Here is a 14,653-nt window from a genome sequence, read left to right on the forward strand (position 1 = left end):
TCATTACTGGTCTTGTGGGTCTGTTAACTCCGTGGTGCAATAGCAGTGTAAAACTTTCCTTTGTTTTCGTCCTAAGCCTCATGAGGTTACAGTAGACAACTTTATGTATAAGTTTACAGTGTAAAGCTTTATATATGAGTTTACAGTGTAAAACTTTACTGTTTTTGTGTTTGCTGCTTTTTCTACCCCATGTGTCATCTTTTAGAAGCCTTTAAATTTGTAATTTTAACTCTTCAACTCTTGAACTCTCCTTAACTGTCTCTGTCTGGAACGACTGCAGTTTCTGGAGCCTATAATTTTCCCGCTGGCTTTCAAAAACAGAATTACAACATTACAACAGCTGCAAGGTTTACAGGCTTCAGTGCATTACAGGGAGGAAACAGCTTCTGAACAACACCTCTCTCTCTCTCTCTCTCTCTCTCTCTCTCGCTTGCTCTCTCTCTTTCTGTCTGTCTGTCTGTCTGTCTGTCTCTCTCTCTCTCTCTTTCTCTCTCTCTGTCTTCCTTGTTAAGTTCCAGTAATCAAGGTCCCGCCGCGTGACTTGGTCAATGTCACGGGCAGCAGTGCCATGTTTCTGTGTGAGGTGTTTGCTTTCCCCATGGCACTGGTGGAGTGGAGGAAGGACGGAGTGGAGCCGGTGCTGCCTGGTGATGATCCTCACATATCTGTACAGGTACTGGAAAATATGCCACTCTGTAGTTTTGTTAATGATTGATGATGCATAAGGCGAGTATTTTATCTCCTGTCTGTTCATCCATCCATCCATCCATCCATTCATCCATCCATCCATCCATCCATCCATCCATCCATTCATCCGTCATCCTGTAGTCCAGAGGCGGTCCTCAGAAGTTCGAGCTGTCCAGCTGGCTCCAGATTGAGGAGACCACTCGGGCAGACTCAGGCACCTATAGGTGTGTTGCCAGGAATGAACTGGGGGAGGTGTCTGCCACTGCGGTGCTGGGCATTCTGCCACCAGGTAACACGTTGTCTCACTTTTCCACTACTTGACGTCTGTCTTCTCTATGACATGACAACTCACTTTTCCATGAAGTCTCACTTTTCCACAATGTGACGTCTCACTTTTCTGTGAACTCATGTCTATGTTTCTAGGATAGGACACTTCATGTTTCTATTACAATTATTTTAGGCATCAGGTTTTATGGTTTTCCCCCCACAGATGAGATATCTGCCTACTTAGAAGAAAACATCAAAGATGATCAAGTGAGCTTCTATGATGGAGAGTATTACTAAGGTACTTAAGTCCATGATGGAAAGTATTACTAAGGTACATAAGTCCATGTACCTAATAAGTAATTAGGTATTACTAAGGTAATTAAGTCCATGAGAAGAGTATTACTAGGATACTTAAATCCATTATGGAGAGTATTACTGAAGTACTAAAGTACCTAAGTCCATGATGGAGAGTATTACTAAGGTACATAAGTCCATGATGGAGAGTATTACTTACATTTACATTTATGGCATTTGGCAGACGCCCTTATCCAGAGCGACTTTTTTATCTCATTTTTATACAAGTGAGCAATTGAGGGTTAAGGGCCTTGCTCAGGAGCACCTCAGTCATGGCCTCAGGTCTGGGAATCGAACCCACGACCCTCCGGTCACAAGACCAGTTCCCTTACCACCATTACCTACCTGCCCTATTACTAAGGTACTTAAATCCCTTAGGGAGAGTATCCAACACTCTTTTTTCACTCAAATTGCATCTCTGCAGGAGACTGTGAGGTAAATGCCAGGCCATGGGTTGAGACATCCAGGCATGCAAGCAGAGAACCTCAGGACATGTTTGAGGTGGAGTGAAATCCCATCACACTGGCCATAAAGGTGAAACCAAAGCACTGACCTTGAAGAGGACGAGTGGAGGTCAGGGGTCAGCCCGTTAGCACCAGAGGGGCGGGGGCGTTAAGGAAGAACAGCCTCTGTGCGGCTCCTTCATGCCTGAGTGAATGAACAACAGACGCCTGCACAGTATGGAACTCCGAGCACATTCCCAAGACCGTGTCACCCTTCACGTTTTCATCCCGGCTCGCTGTCTCGCCTCCTGGAACTTTCCGGAATATTTTTGTGTTTCCTGCATGAGTGCCAAGTCGTAACATATCCGTTTTTCTGCTTTTCCAAGTGGAATGTCGATCAGTGTGTGGCTTCTTGCACTTTTCCATATGTGGCATCCTTCACTGTGTGTGTGTGTGTGTGTGTGTGTGTGTGTGTGTGTGTGTGCGTGTGCGCGCGCATATGAGTGTATGTGTGCACATGTCTGCCCATATGTAATGTGTGCATGCAGATGTGTGTGCGCATGTGTATGTGTGTTTGCATTTGTATGCATGTTTGTGGACATGTTGCTGTGTGTGTGTGTGTGTGTGTATGTAAATGTGTATGTCTGCATCTGTGTCCACATGTTCCTGTGTGTGTGTATGTATGTGTACATATTTAACTTGTGTGCACATGTTGCTGTATGTGTGATGATTCAGTTTGGCTGGGGTAGCCCTGTGATCACCCGCTTTACATTTAATGCATCCGTCCTCAGACCTGAACTTTGTTGTGTTGGTTTTCTGAGCTTACGCTGAGTGTCCCCTGTCTCCCTCAGCGGAGTTAACGTGGAGTGTCCCCTGTCTCCCTCAATAGAGCTCATGTGAGCTCTCCACATCCCCTGAGTCTGTGGTTTCTGCTCTCTGTAATCCGGTGGTTTGGTAACCAGTCTTGAAGACAGAAGCTGTGGATACCGAAACAGTGTAGATGTTCCATTGCTTTTATTGTTTTGATCATCTCCTGGTTCTCAACCCATGTTTTTCATTTTGTCTGGAGTCAACTTTTCCGATACTCTATTGTTATATGAAAGTATAGGGATTCTTATATAGATAGTCTGTTTCTAATATGCTGATGTAAAATCTTTTATGTTCAACTTTAATTAAATCTGCTTGAGGAGTAAAGAATGATTGTAAGTACTTTGATACAATACTAAAATACTTTTTATACCGTATTCTTATATAGTACTCTTATACAGTACTTTTTAGATGGTACACTACAGTACTCTTATACGGTACTCTTATACAGTACTTTTTATACAGTACTCTTATACAGTACTTTTTATATGGTACACTTATACAGTACTTTTTATACAGTACTCTTATACAGTACCTTTTATACACTATTTTTATACAGTACTTCTTTGCAGTACTTTTTTGTAACAACACTAAATGAGGGAGCAGCGCTGCTGCAGGTCTCTGGGAGACATTCCTATGTCTTCTGCAGGAGACTGAACTGGGAAAACCATTAGACTTGTTCCAGGTCTAAAATCACCCATGCTGGCAGTGAACAAAGCATGAGTGAATCAGACACAGGACTGTTATAGACCAGAGTAAAGTGTAAATGGCTCAGACACAGGACTGTTATAGACCAGAGTAAAGTGTAAATGGCTCAGATACAGGACTGTTATAGATGCTAATAAAGCAACAATATTGTCACATCACAAGGTCACGTTACAGTGTTTGTAGGGTTTCTGCTCTTTGCTACGTTTGTCAGAGTTGCACCTCAATGTGTTACTAAGCTACGTTAGAGTCTCTATGGCAGGGGTCGGCAACCCAAAATGTTGAAGGAGCCATATTGGACCAAAAAAACAAAAAACAAATATGTCTGGAGCCGCAAAAAATTAAAAGCCTTATATACAGGCCCGTTGACAGTCTTGCTAGGGCCCGGGACAAGAATGTCTAATGTGCCCCCCACCCCCCAGGCGCACGTCATTTGAATTTCGTCATTTGACAATATAGCCACACATCAAAGCTGTTTCTGACAGCTGACTGGTTATATACTTGACGCGTCGCGAGCGGTGCGAGGGTTCGCGCGAAAATGACGCAATCGCAGTGGCACCGACCGTGTGCGAGGGTCTCGCGCGCTGTCCATGCGAGGTCGTGCACCTCTTGACTTTTGTAACTTCGCGCGCGACGCGCTTCAGCGCAATGAACAAAGTCATGTTTGCAGGGTTCATACACCTTTATAATGTGGAATTAAAGCACTTGTACTTCACTTTAAAGGTCAATTTCAATATTTTCCAACACGTTAAACTTAATTGAGTTAAATATTTATACATTTACTCGAAATAATTCGCTTTTTATCACATTATTTAATGGTTGTTTATTTTCAAAACGCCCAATCTTAACGTCTTCACGAGAAATGTTCAGTCAGACAGCTATTTGTTGTGAAACAAAGTAGTTACTTTCAAGCATTTTCAAGTACTTTAGCCTAAATTCCAGCACTTTTCAAACCTGGAACACAATGCAACATTAAAATTCGTCAGGTAAATGTTTTCCTTTCTTTTCTGCGCTCCAGATTTCTGTATTTACTTTAACTATCCACCACTGTATTTCCCGCTGTTGTGCGGGTACCAGCCAGTTACGGTCGGTGCTGGATCAAACCATTTTCCAGTGGGATGCGGGGGTGTATGCACTTAATGGAAAATATGCAGATAGGTTAAAAAACATATATTTTAGCCATTGAGTTTATTTTGAGTACAGAATTTTATATTAATGAAAGATTTCAAGATTATTTAAAAATTATAGACTTTAAATAAAAATAAATTGCTGGGCTCTTTGATGGGCCCCCCTGGCCCTGGGGCCCGGGACAACAGACCCGGTTGTCCCCCCCTGTCGACGGGGCTGCTTATATAAGCCTTATAATGAAGGCAACACATGCTGTATGGATCTATATTAGCCTACCATCAAAATGACTAAGTTAGCTACAAATACGTAATGAGCATTCATGATGTTTATTCTCCCTGCAGTGTGTTCTGTAGAGAACGACGCACCACGTGACTGCTCTGTTGTAGGATGCCGCCTCAAGTTTAACTTCATTACAATAAATGAATTATGTTTCATTGATTTGATGAAATTAAGGAAATTCAATAAATCAGGGTTGCCAACTTTTCAAGATCACTTGGAGTGAGATTTGAACCTGGAGGAGGTGGCGAACGTAAATTGTTACCGGGCGGGGTGTATAATGGACATAAATTAAGTATTATATCGCGATCGATCGATCGCCAGTGGTTGGCGCCAGAGCGAACTAGTAACTCATTGAATCATATATGTAGATCAGAGGTAAATAAACTAGATTTTCTTCGGCGTGAGAAATCGGATGTGTGGCGTGTGAAGACAGTCAAATGCGTGTGTCTTACGCTCAATGCGTGAGAGTTGGCAACCCTGATAAATAAATTTGATTTTTGATGTTATTTTTATTTTTACGATTCGACAAAACAACAAAATGGAACGTGCATAACATGCCCCTTATTTGGGCACTAAACAACCCGTTTAATGTGACTTCTGTTTTCGGACATCACTGGTCAGCTTCTCAACATCGGGCATGTAAGATGTAACTTTAATCTTGACGCAGGATTGCAAACTCTCATCTGTGAGGCGGGTGCGATATTTTGATTTGATGTAGTTCATGTTTGAAAATATCTGTTCGCACAGGTATGTTGATCCAAAGATGGATAATACCCCAAATGCATGTCTTCGTGTTCCATTATACCACAGTTAGTTCCGACCCTACAATGTGATTGGCTGAGAGGCGATCTAGGAGTGCCAATATTACATGTTATAGCACTGTAACCGAAGCTCTCCATGTATTACTCCGCCACATACAGGTAACCTAGCAACGAAGCGGCGTTTACAAGCCAAACAGCGCAACTACAAACAAGTATCAAAAGTATCAAAATGAATTACACGGATTTAATTAAATCTACTGGCTTCGAAACCATTTGTTTCGATCTGAAACTGGAGGATGACGTTATAAATGACCAGCCTGATTCCTCCAATGAGCCTCCAAGGTTTGTCATGCTTACAAATAATGATTTGGATGAGCTGGAAATGCAGAAAAACGAAATTAATACCGTTAAACAAACGTCCTGGGCTCTTAACGTATTTACATCCTGGTTAAAGAGGAACAACACTGCAGTCGATTTTAGTATTAACAACAAAAAGGAAATGAATCAGCTTTTACGACGTTTTTATGGATCCGTCAGAAACGTGAAGGGAGAGTTATATGGCATCAGCAGCTTCGTTGGTTTAGAGCTGGACTGAACAGATACCTGAACGAATCAGCTGTGGATGGTCAATAATTGTACTTTATTTTTAATAAATACAACTTTATCAACAGTTGTTTTTGTGTATATTTACCTCTATAATATTTATTGGGTAAGGCTGTTCCAGTGTTGTGTAAGTTTAGCAGCGAGCCATTGAATGGAACTATTTTAACTGGCGGAGTGTTTTTAACCAAACAGGTCGTATTTTCTCGTCCTCTTTTACTCAAAATCTTTCAATAAACAGCGATAATGGAACTGTGGTATAATCGCAACAATACACTCGAGGTTCGTGCTATAACGGGTAATATCGGCACTGCTGTGCTGATCTACGGCACCTCGTGCCTACGACCGCAGCACAGCAGTGCCGATATTACCCGTTATAGCACTCCCTCTCGTGTATTATTGCGTCAATAATTGTCAGGAAGAGCATTCATGTGTCATAGACAAGTTTCTCGGATTTTGGGAGGCTTTCAATTTCGCTCCATTTGTGGCTTTGGCCAAGTTGAGCTTTCTGGCGAGTGACGTCTTCAAGCTCGCCGCCGGTGCGTTTCCAACAGCCACCTGCCTCATCTCGCCCTGCTAATAGAAACGTGTGTCGCAGGCTACGACGCAAATCTTCGTTGACATAAATGTTGATTTAGTTTCATTTATTCTACACATTCTTACAGCATTGGAAAACGTTAGGAATGTTGGTGTCATGTTTGTCTCCTACAAAAACTATATTAAAACAAAAAATATATTTCTCTCCCCCATCTTTTTACATTTTCAAACATTTTTGAAAAAGCTCCAGGGAGCCGCTAGGGCAGCGCCAAAGAGCCGCATGCGGCTCTAGAGCCGCGGGTTGCCGACCCCTGCTCTATGGAAATAGTTCCTTTACGGTTTCCTGTATGGAAAACAGGAGAATTAGTTGAGAGACTGCAGGAGAGACCCGAGTCTGGAGCAGGGGTGTCCTGCTCGGGTGGAGGGAGGGCTGGTGGAGGCGTTGCAGTCCTCTTCACCTCCACGTCTGCGTTTAAATGATCAGCCATGTCAACACGCTCCAGTGTAGCAGGAACCTTCCACAGGACTGCAGGACTCCGGGGAAGGGCCTCAGGAATGTGCGTTTTCCAGCAGCGTCCCTGTACGGCTGTACGGCGCCCACTGCCAGATGGGAGTGATTGGGAGGCACGTCTACACGGTGCCGCGGGACGCAGGATGGCCCTGGCAGGAGCTGAAGCTGCCTTCTTCACACCCTGGACATGTTTGCCGTTTCTGGGTGGATTTTGTCCACATATGACAGTTCAGTAGAAAGACTCCATACACTATTGGAACAAACACACACAAATACTCAAGATTCCTACTAACCTCAGAACACACAGCTGGCCACAGCACAGGAGGTCGTGTGAGGAGATCAGAGACTCTGGCGTTCGGCTGCTCAGGACTGGGGAGAAGCTGCCCGGGCTACACATGCAGTGTGTCACAAACAACTGCTGAACAGAATTATAAAATAAACAGAAAAAATATGTCACTGATTTCAAGCAATTGGTGGAGAATATGGTGGAAAAAGTCCAGTGTGCTGGCAACAACAGAGAAGCAGGCAACACATATGAAACTACATGGAAAAGCAGAAATGTAATACTCTTACTGTGCCAGTGCAATGCCACACTTTCCAAGACAACCATCACTAAGTGCGGAAACTGAAACACAAAATAAACACACAATACACATAATACACACACACAATAAACAGGAACAGGAGGGCAGATCTCTATAACGGTCCCCTCCTCAACAGGATGACAGGACAGCGGTTCTCTGTAACATTCCCCTCCTCAACGGCCCCCTCCTCTGTTCTGCTACCACCAGGGGCAGCTGGGTGTAATCACAGCTTCTGAAGCTCCTCACAACTTAACTTCTAGGGTGACAATTCTCAGCTGGTTGGTGCAAGCTTAAACCACACTTCCACTTTTTCAGAAATTTGAAAGAACAAAAAACCACAAAGAAAAAAAAAAACAAAGTAAAACCACGAACTGTCACAAACAGCCTTCACTTTCTCACTGGACGCTGTGGCCTTGTGGGTTCAAACATTCAAAGGCTTCCTAGTAGGGTCACATTAACTCCTGGAGGAGGCTTGAAGAATCCACTCTGGCTTTAGTATTGATCCACTACAGTGTGTTTGTGTGGGACAGGTGCGGTTCTAACAGCTCTGGTCCAGTTTGAGACCTTTAGTCTCTGTAATGAACAAGTAATGCTCTTCTGATTTTGTACTCATCTTTGTACTCGTTATGATTACTATTCTGTAGTTTGTGCATTTGTGTTTCTTTATTACAGTTTTTTATGACTGCTAACCTATTGTCCAATCTGTAGTCACATTTTCAAAACTCTAAACAGTGAACACATTGTGCAATGATTGACTATGTTTCTCTTGAATAGAGTTTCTGTGCTAGTGTTTGAAAGAATGATTGGATACTGAACCAGGTTTGCTGTGTTTTAACAAAGTTGGTGTATAAAGAGAAAACTTTGTTGGCGTTGTGAAATGCAGAGTTGGTTTTTGGTTTAAAAAATGCGCTTTTGAACAGGATATTACAGTTTTTTGCAGTTGCTAAGACACAATTTCTGAAACTGTGGCTCTTTAGTTTAAACTTAACACACAGAAGCCAATGCTACACACACAACAGGAAAAACATCTCACACTTTCGGAAAAAGCACACACTTCAACCAAAACTCTTACCACAACCATATTTTTGCATCTAAACGCTACACATAAATATCAGATGATTAGCCTTTCTTACAGTTTTTCCACAATGTATACACACAAAATGTGGAACTATGCACACAAATCCAAAAACATGAAGATCATGTGTCAACATTGTGGCCCCAAACTGCTAAACTCTAAGCACAATTGTATATGTTTTCACTCAAATATCAATCTAAATCACAGCTTTGCAAATCACTAAACACAAATAGCATCATTTAGTACACCATGGTCACCTAAGAATCACTGACTTTCAAATACAAAACCCTAATTACCAAATAGTCTCACACAAGTTTTTAGGGAGTTTTTCCTTGCTACTGTCACCCTTGGCTTGCTGACTGGGGGCTAGGAATCGGCACTTGTAAAGCTGCTTTGTGACAACAACTGTTGTAAAAAGCACTGTATAAATAAAATTTGATTGATTGATTGAAGTTGCACCTGTGCAAACTTAATTAGCAGAATGTTTCAATCATTTGTCAGAGTATAAAAGAGGCCTCAAGTGACTGATACAGGTGTTAGGTGACTGATACATGTGTTAGGTGACTGATACATGTGTTAGGTGAGATGATGGAGCAACAGGAACACAGAGGAAGAGTAAGAGGAGGCCTAGCAAGAGGAAGAGGAAGGCAAAGACAAGGCAGTCTTTCAAATGAAATACGGGCAACCTTAGTGGACCATGTATTGAATCATGTCCTAACCATGACTGAAGCTGGGCATTGAGTCCAGCCAAATTTGAGCCGCTTTACAGTAGCCTCAGTTATTCGGGCTTTTAGAGAAGAGAATAGGTAAGTAACCACTTTATGGTTTTACTGTAGTGTTCACAGAAATGTGCACTGTAGTTCAGTGCTTATCTTTACATTTAAAGTACGTAGCAATATAGTGAAATGTATCTATAATGTGTGTGTATATACTTTTATCAGAATAGAAAGACGGCCAGCAAGAGGCGGCATATGCCTGAGACCACCATAGTAAACTTGGTTTTGGAAAACAATGCCATTACCTTGAGGGTACGTGGCTCGCGCCACGGACCGAGGAGACAGACACAAATGCTGAGATGAGCGAGATTTAATGAAGGGAATACCAAAATCAGGGTCAAACAGGAATGCACTGGTCAAAGCCGAAAGGGAGTCCGAACACGAAACACTGAGCGACATGACTAGAGACTTAGAAAACAAAACACGGGTAAAACGTAGAGTAGCTGAAACAAACAGACAACAGGGCAACTGGGCAGCAAACGGGGAGTACTCACGAGACAGGGTAACGGGCAGGACACAGAGACAAAACGTATAGCACAAGGCATAGACAAACAGCATGAACAATTGAATAGACAAAACAACCGACAACCCGACAGGGGAAATACAGGGACTATATGAACACGGAACTAAACTAGGGAGAGGTGCATATAATGATGACGGGGCGGGACTAATGGGCAAGGAATAACAAAACCACGAGGAACAGAGACGTTGGAGTGACAGCGGGGAGAGGGGGCGTAGCCATACGTGACAGAGGGAAATCAGGGACAGAGTCCTGGAATGTTCATTTCTCAAACATTGACCAGGTCAGCCTGTCCACAATTGAACGTGTTCTAAAACGTCACCAGCTGAGTATGAAACAAGTATATCGTGTTCCATTTGAGCGCAACTCTGACCATGTGAAGGAGCGACGATACCATTACATGCATGTGAGTACAGCACCCTCACAGTACCCTTTTTGGAAAGGTCACTGTTTACCTCAGTGTCACTAGATTGGCCTTTTGTCTAATGCAGAGGTCCCCAACCTTTTTTGCGCCACGGACCAGTTACGTGTCTGAAATTTTTGCGACCCGGCGGTTGGGGACCCATGGTCTAATGGTCATTTTCCTTTTTTCCAGAGAGTGCTTGAACTAGATGCCAGTGCTGTTCCCTATGAATCTACATTGATGAGGCAGAGTTCAACCTGCATAAGATCAGGCGGCGGGGGAGGAACATCACTGGCAACCGTGCCATTGTCAATGTCCCTGAGCAAGCGTGGTGGAAACATCACCATGTGTGCTGCCATTGGTCACCGTGGGGTCATACATTACCACGCACAACTTGGGCCTTATAATACTCCTCGTTTGCTATCATTTCTCGATGAACTCAAAAACCTCCTCAACCTCCAACAGGAAGAACCAGAGCAGCCCTCCTATGTTCTCATCTGGGATAATACAAGTTTCCACCGGGCAGCTCTGGTCAATGACTGGTTCACTAACAATCCACAATTTGTTGTTCTGCACCTTCCACCATATTCCCCATTTCTTAATCCAATAGAGGAGTTCTTCTCTGCATGGAGGTGGAAAGTGTACGAACGCAGACCCCTTGACCGTATTGCGCTACTTCAGGCAATGGAGGAGGCATGTGATGACATCCACGCAGATGACTGCCAAGGATGGATTTGCCATGCAAGGCGTTTTTTTCCCCACTGTTTGGCGAGGGAGAATATTGCAGCTGATGTAGATGAGGTCCTCTGGCCTGACCGAGATCAGAGGTTTGATGAACAGTGATATGTTTCTTTGCATTTTGCAATAAATACATTTGTTACCTCTTTGTATGGGAACTGATTTTCCTTGTCATGTTTCTCATTGTACTTGCATAGGTGAAAATGACAGTTTTGCAGCATACTAGATACAGTAGAAATGGCTTACATTTGTGTCTCATATACATGTAAATGCTATGAGGGTCCTACACTGCTCCAAATAAATATGAAGAACCGAGAGCCAATGTTTTTCATGGACTTGTTTGCACTTGAAGTACAGTGGCCTCATGAACTCAAACGTACAAATACTTCTGATAGTGCTTAGAGTTAATCTTGTCAGTGTTTATTTGATGCTCTCCAAGAGAAGCATATAAAATAGCTGTGTGTGTTTTGGTTGAAGGAATCAGTTTTGCTAGATTTGTGGAGTTTCAACAAAGCAGTTAATAATTTTGAGTTTGTGTGTAGAGTTTTGAGAAACTGAGCCAATATTTCTATTGTGCATTTAAACATTTGGGAAAAACTGTATATGTGACTACACACTTATGTGATAAATAGAAAACACTACTACCATGTGTTTTTTTTTTTTTTTTGTAATGTTCAGTGTATAGTCTGTTCCAAAAGTACACCATAGTTCACATATAGAGGTTTTTATGCACATTTATAAACACCATGAAGTAAAATTATTACAAGGGGATGGTTTATTTACATTTTGCTTGAGCAGTACACATGGAAACAAAAATGACAAAAATACTGTACAATAGAGGACAAATTTAGGGTGCATCTCGTCTTGTATTTGGGTCTGGCCACAAGATTTAATCAACATCACAGGCGATGACCCGTCTATTAAAATAGTGTCGGGACTCAGACACAGTCTCAATGTTTAAAACTCAACTAAAGATTTATCTGTTTAGTTTGGCCTTTGAATAATCTGTTACATATTTACCACATCACATATCTTTCTTCTCCGAGGTTCACTTGGGGAGTAACACTGCAGTCGGAGCCTACAATTCTAGTATCATCGCTCCGACACGGAATGAAAACCTGGCGTTCATCATAAGACATTTACATTGACAATATCAACACCCAGAACTTTCATTCTAGTTACCTTATACTTAGCCTGATTGTGTGATTTAATTGTAACTTGTGTATTAGTCTGTATAATTTGTTTTTGTATAATTTGTGTGTTAACGGGCCGCCCAATGGAGGATGGGTTCCCTTTTGAGTCTTGGTCCTCCCAAGGTTTCTTCCTATTCCCCACCATCTAGGGAGTTTTTCCTTGCCACTGTCGCCTTTGGCTTGCTCATTAGTGATTTGGACCCATAGTATTGTTAACCTTTTAAATCCTGTAAAGCGCTTTGTGACAACATGTGTTGTGAAAAGCGCTATATAAATATATTTGATTTGATTTGATTTGATGTCTTCTTTGGCAAGACAACGAGGGAAGTATCTTCTTGAGTGACATATCCAGCCCTGACATGCACCCTCATCAATGTCCCCACAAGCTTCCTCCATCGTCTGCAGAAGTGGTATGCGATGGTGGGGTTGGCGGTCATAAACTTTCCACCTCCATGCCGAAAAAAACTCCTCAATAGGGTTGAGGAAAGGTGAGTATGATGGGAGGTGAAGCACATCAAACTGTGGATGTTCGGTGAACCAATGTCGTACTTGTGTAGCACGGTGGAAACTTATGTTGTCCCAGATGGCAACGTCCCTGGTCTGTTCTTGTCCATCTCCCTGGTGATGTGGAATGAGTATGTTGTGTAGTGTGTTGAGGAAAGTGATGATATGAGCAGTGTTGTAAGGACCAAAAGTAGCATTATGATGGACAACACCATTGTGGCAAATGGCTGCACACATTGTGATGTTCCCACCATGCTGCCCAGGGACACTGACTATGACAGGGCGTCCTATGACGTTTCTTCCTCTCCGTCTTGTTATGGCAAGATTGAAGCTTCATCAATATATAGGAACTTGTGTTCCACTGCTGCAACATCTAGCTCCATTACTCTCTGAAACCAAACATTACAGTATTACAGTACTGTATATGACCGAATGAAATGGGCATATATCATACTTAAGACTTGATGTCTTCTCAGGAGTCGGCCCAGTGCAGATAGGCTCACTGAATGAACGTTGCTGAAAGTGATGTCAGTAATGATGTGCTGTTGTAGTTGTTGTAAAGGTATACTGTTGTTGATATGACAATGTTCACCCCTTCCTGTTCAGGGGTGAATAGCCTTCTTCTTCCCCCAGCATGGGGTAGTCTAGCAGTTCTGCAAAAACATGATGTGAATGATTTTTCAGCATGAAATGAATTGTTGCTGTATTTTACAGTAAACTAGACAGCAGTAGTACAGTGGTATACACAGTTCAGGTCTGTGGGTTCAGTAGTGTGGTATACAGGATAGGTGTACTTACCTATTTTCAAGTCGAAAGGTCCTAATGCCTGCTACAGTGTAGCCGCTCAAATTTGGCTGGACTCTTTGCCCAGCCTCCCGAAAACTCAACCCATGGTTGACCACATGGTCAACCAAAGTGGCCCGTATCTCATCCGTGATGGTTGTTCGTGTTCTTCCTCTTCCTCGTCCTCTACCCAGAGCCATATAGAGAGAGAATCGCGTCAACTCCGTTCACTCCAATGGAGCAGTTTTTTTACAGCAATGGCGGATTGTGGAGCCTGTCAATAGTTCCCGGAAGTTAGCAGCAAATACGAGCAGCGCAGTCAAACTGGAGCAGTGGACCATCTGTGATACACTTTTACAGGTTAGTACGCTTAAAAAATCAAATTGTATATTATAAGGACATCAGAATCAAATTAATATGTGCATTAAAATGAATTATCCACCTCTTAATAAGCAGATTTAGGGAACTAAATCTATGCTAAGACAACGCGAATACGGTTAGCGAGATTTCACATTAACGACTGACAGCCTATTAATTGTAAATTCCTCTCTGAATGCCATTTCACCTAAACGCGATGTTTTTGCGGGGTATCTAAGTATTGGTTAAATACAGTGTTGCGAATAACGCCGTTAAAAATAAGAAACGGCGTCATTTTGTCAGTAACGGGATAATATAATTAATTACTTTTCCTGTCGTTACAACGCCGTTGACGTTACTGGTCATTAAAAGCGATGCGTTACTATATAGGCCTATTGATATACTAACAGTAATCCGAGCGGACCGCTGTCCAGGCTAGTGAGGAGAAACAGATCTCGATAGGTCACAGTTCTCGGTGTAACACCTGTTTAACTTAACAAGTCAGTAAGCGAATCAGAGCCAGTGTTTTTACACGCGCGCCGAAGCACGCTAGTGACACGGAGAGAAATGGCGCTGAAATG

At 42.6% G+C, this 14,653-nt stretch overlaps 1 protein-coding gene across 1 annotated transcript in view; it reads left to right on the plus strand.

Moving 5' to 3' along the window:
• The window catches only part of kazald3 (Kazal-type serine peptidase inhibitor domain 3), a 10,504-nt gene extending 1,258 nt beyond the window's left edge, over positions 1–9,246 (plus strand). The window contains exons 2-5 of the mRNA XM_077003254.1: positions 513–673; positions 829–976; positions 1,178–1,252; positions 1,733–9,246. Coding sequence (XP_076859369.1) covers positions 513–673; positions 829–976; positions 1,178–1,251 — 383 coding nt within the window. The 3' untranslated portion in view covers position 1,252; positions 1,733–9,246. The remainder of the gene's footprint in view (positions 1–512; positions 674–828; positions 977–1,177; positions 1,253–1,732) is intronic.
• Positions 9,247–14,653: the final 5,407 nt, after the last annotated feature.

The sequence above is a fragment of the Brachyhypopomus gauderio genome, chromosome 4, assembly GCF_052324685.1.
Source record: "Brachyhypopomus gauderio isolate BG-103 chromosome 4, BGAUD_0.2, whole genome shotgun sequence".
Lineage (NCBI taxonomy): Eukaryota > Metazoa > Chordata > Actinopteri > Gymnotiformes > Hypopomidae > Brachyhypopomus > Brachyhypopomus gauderio.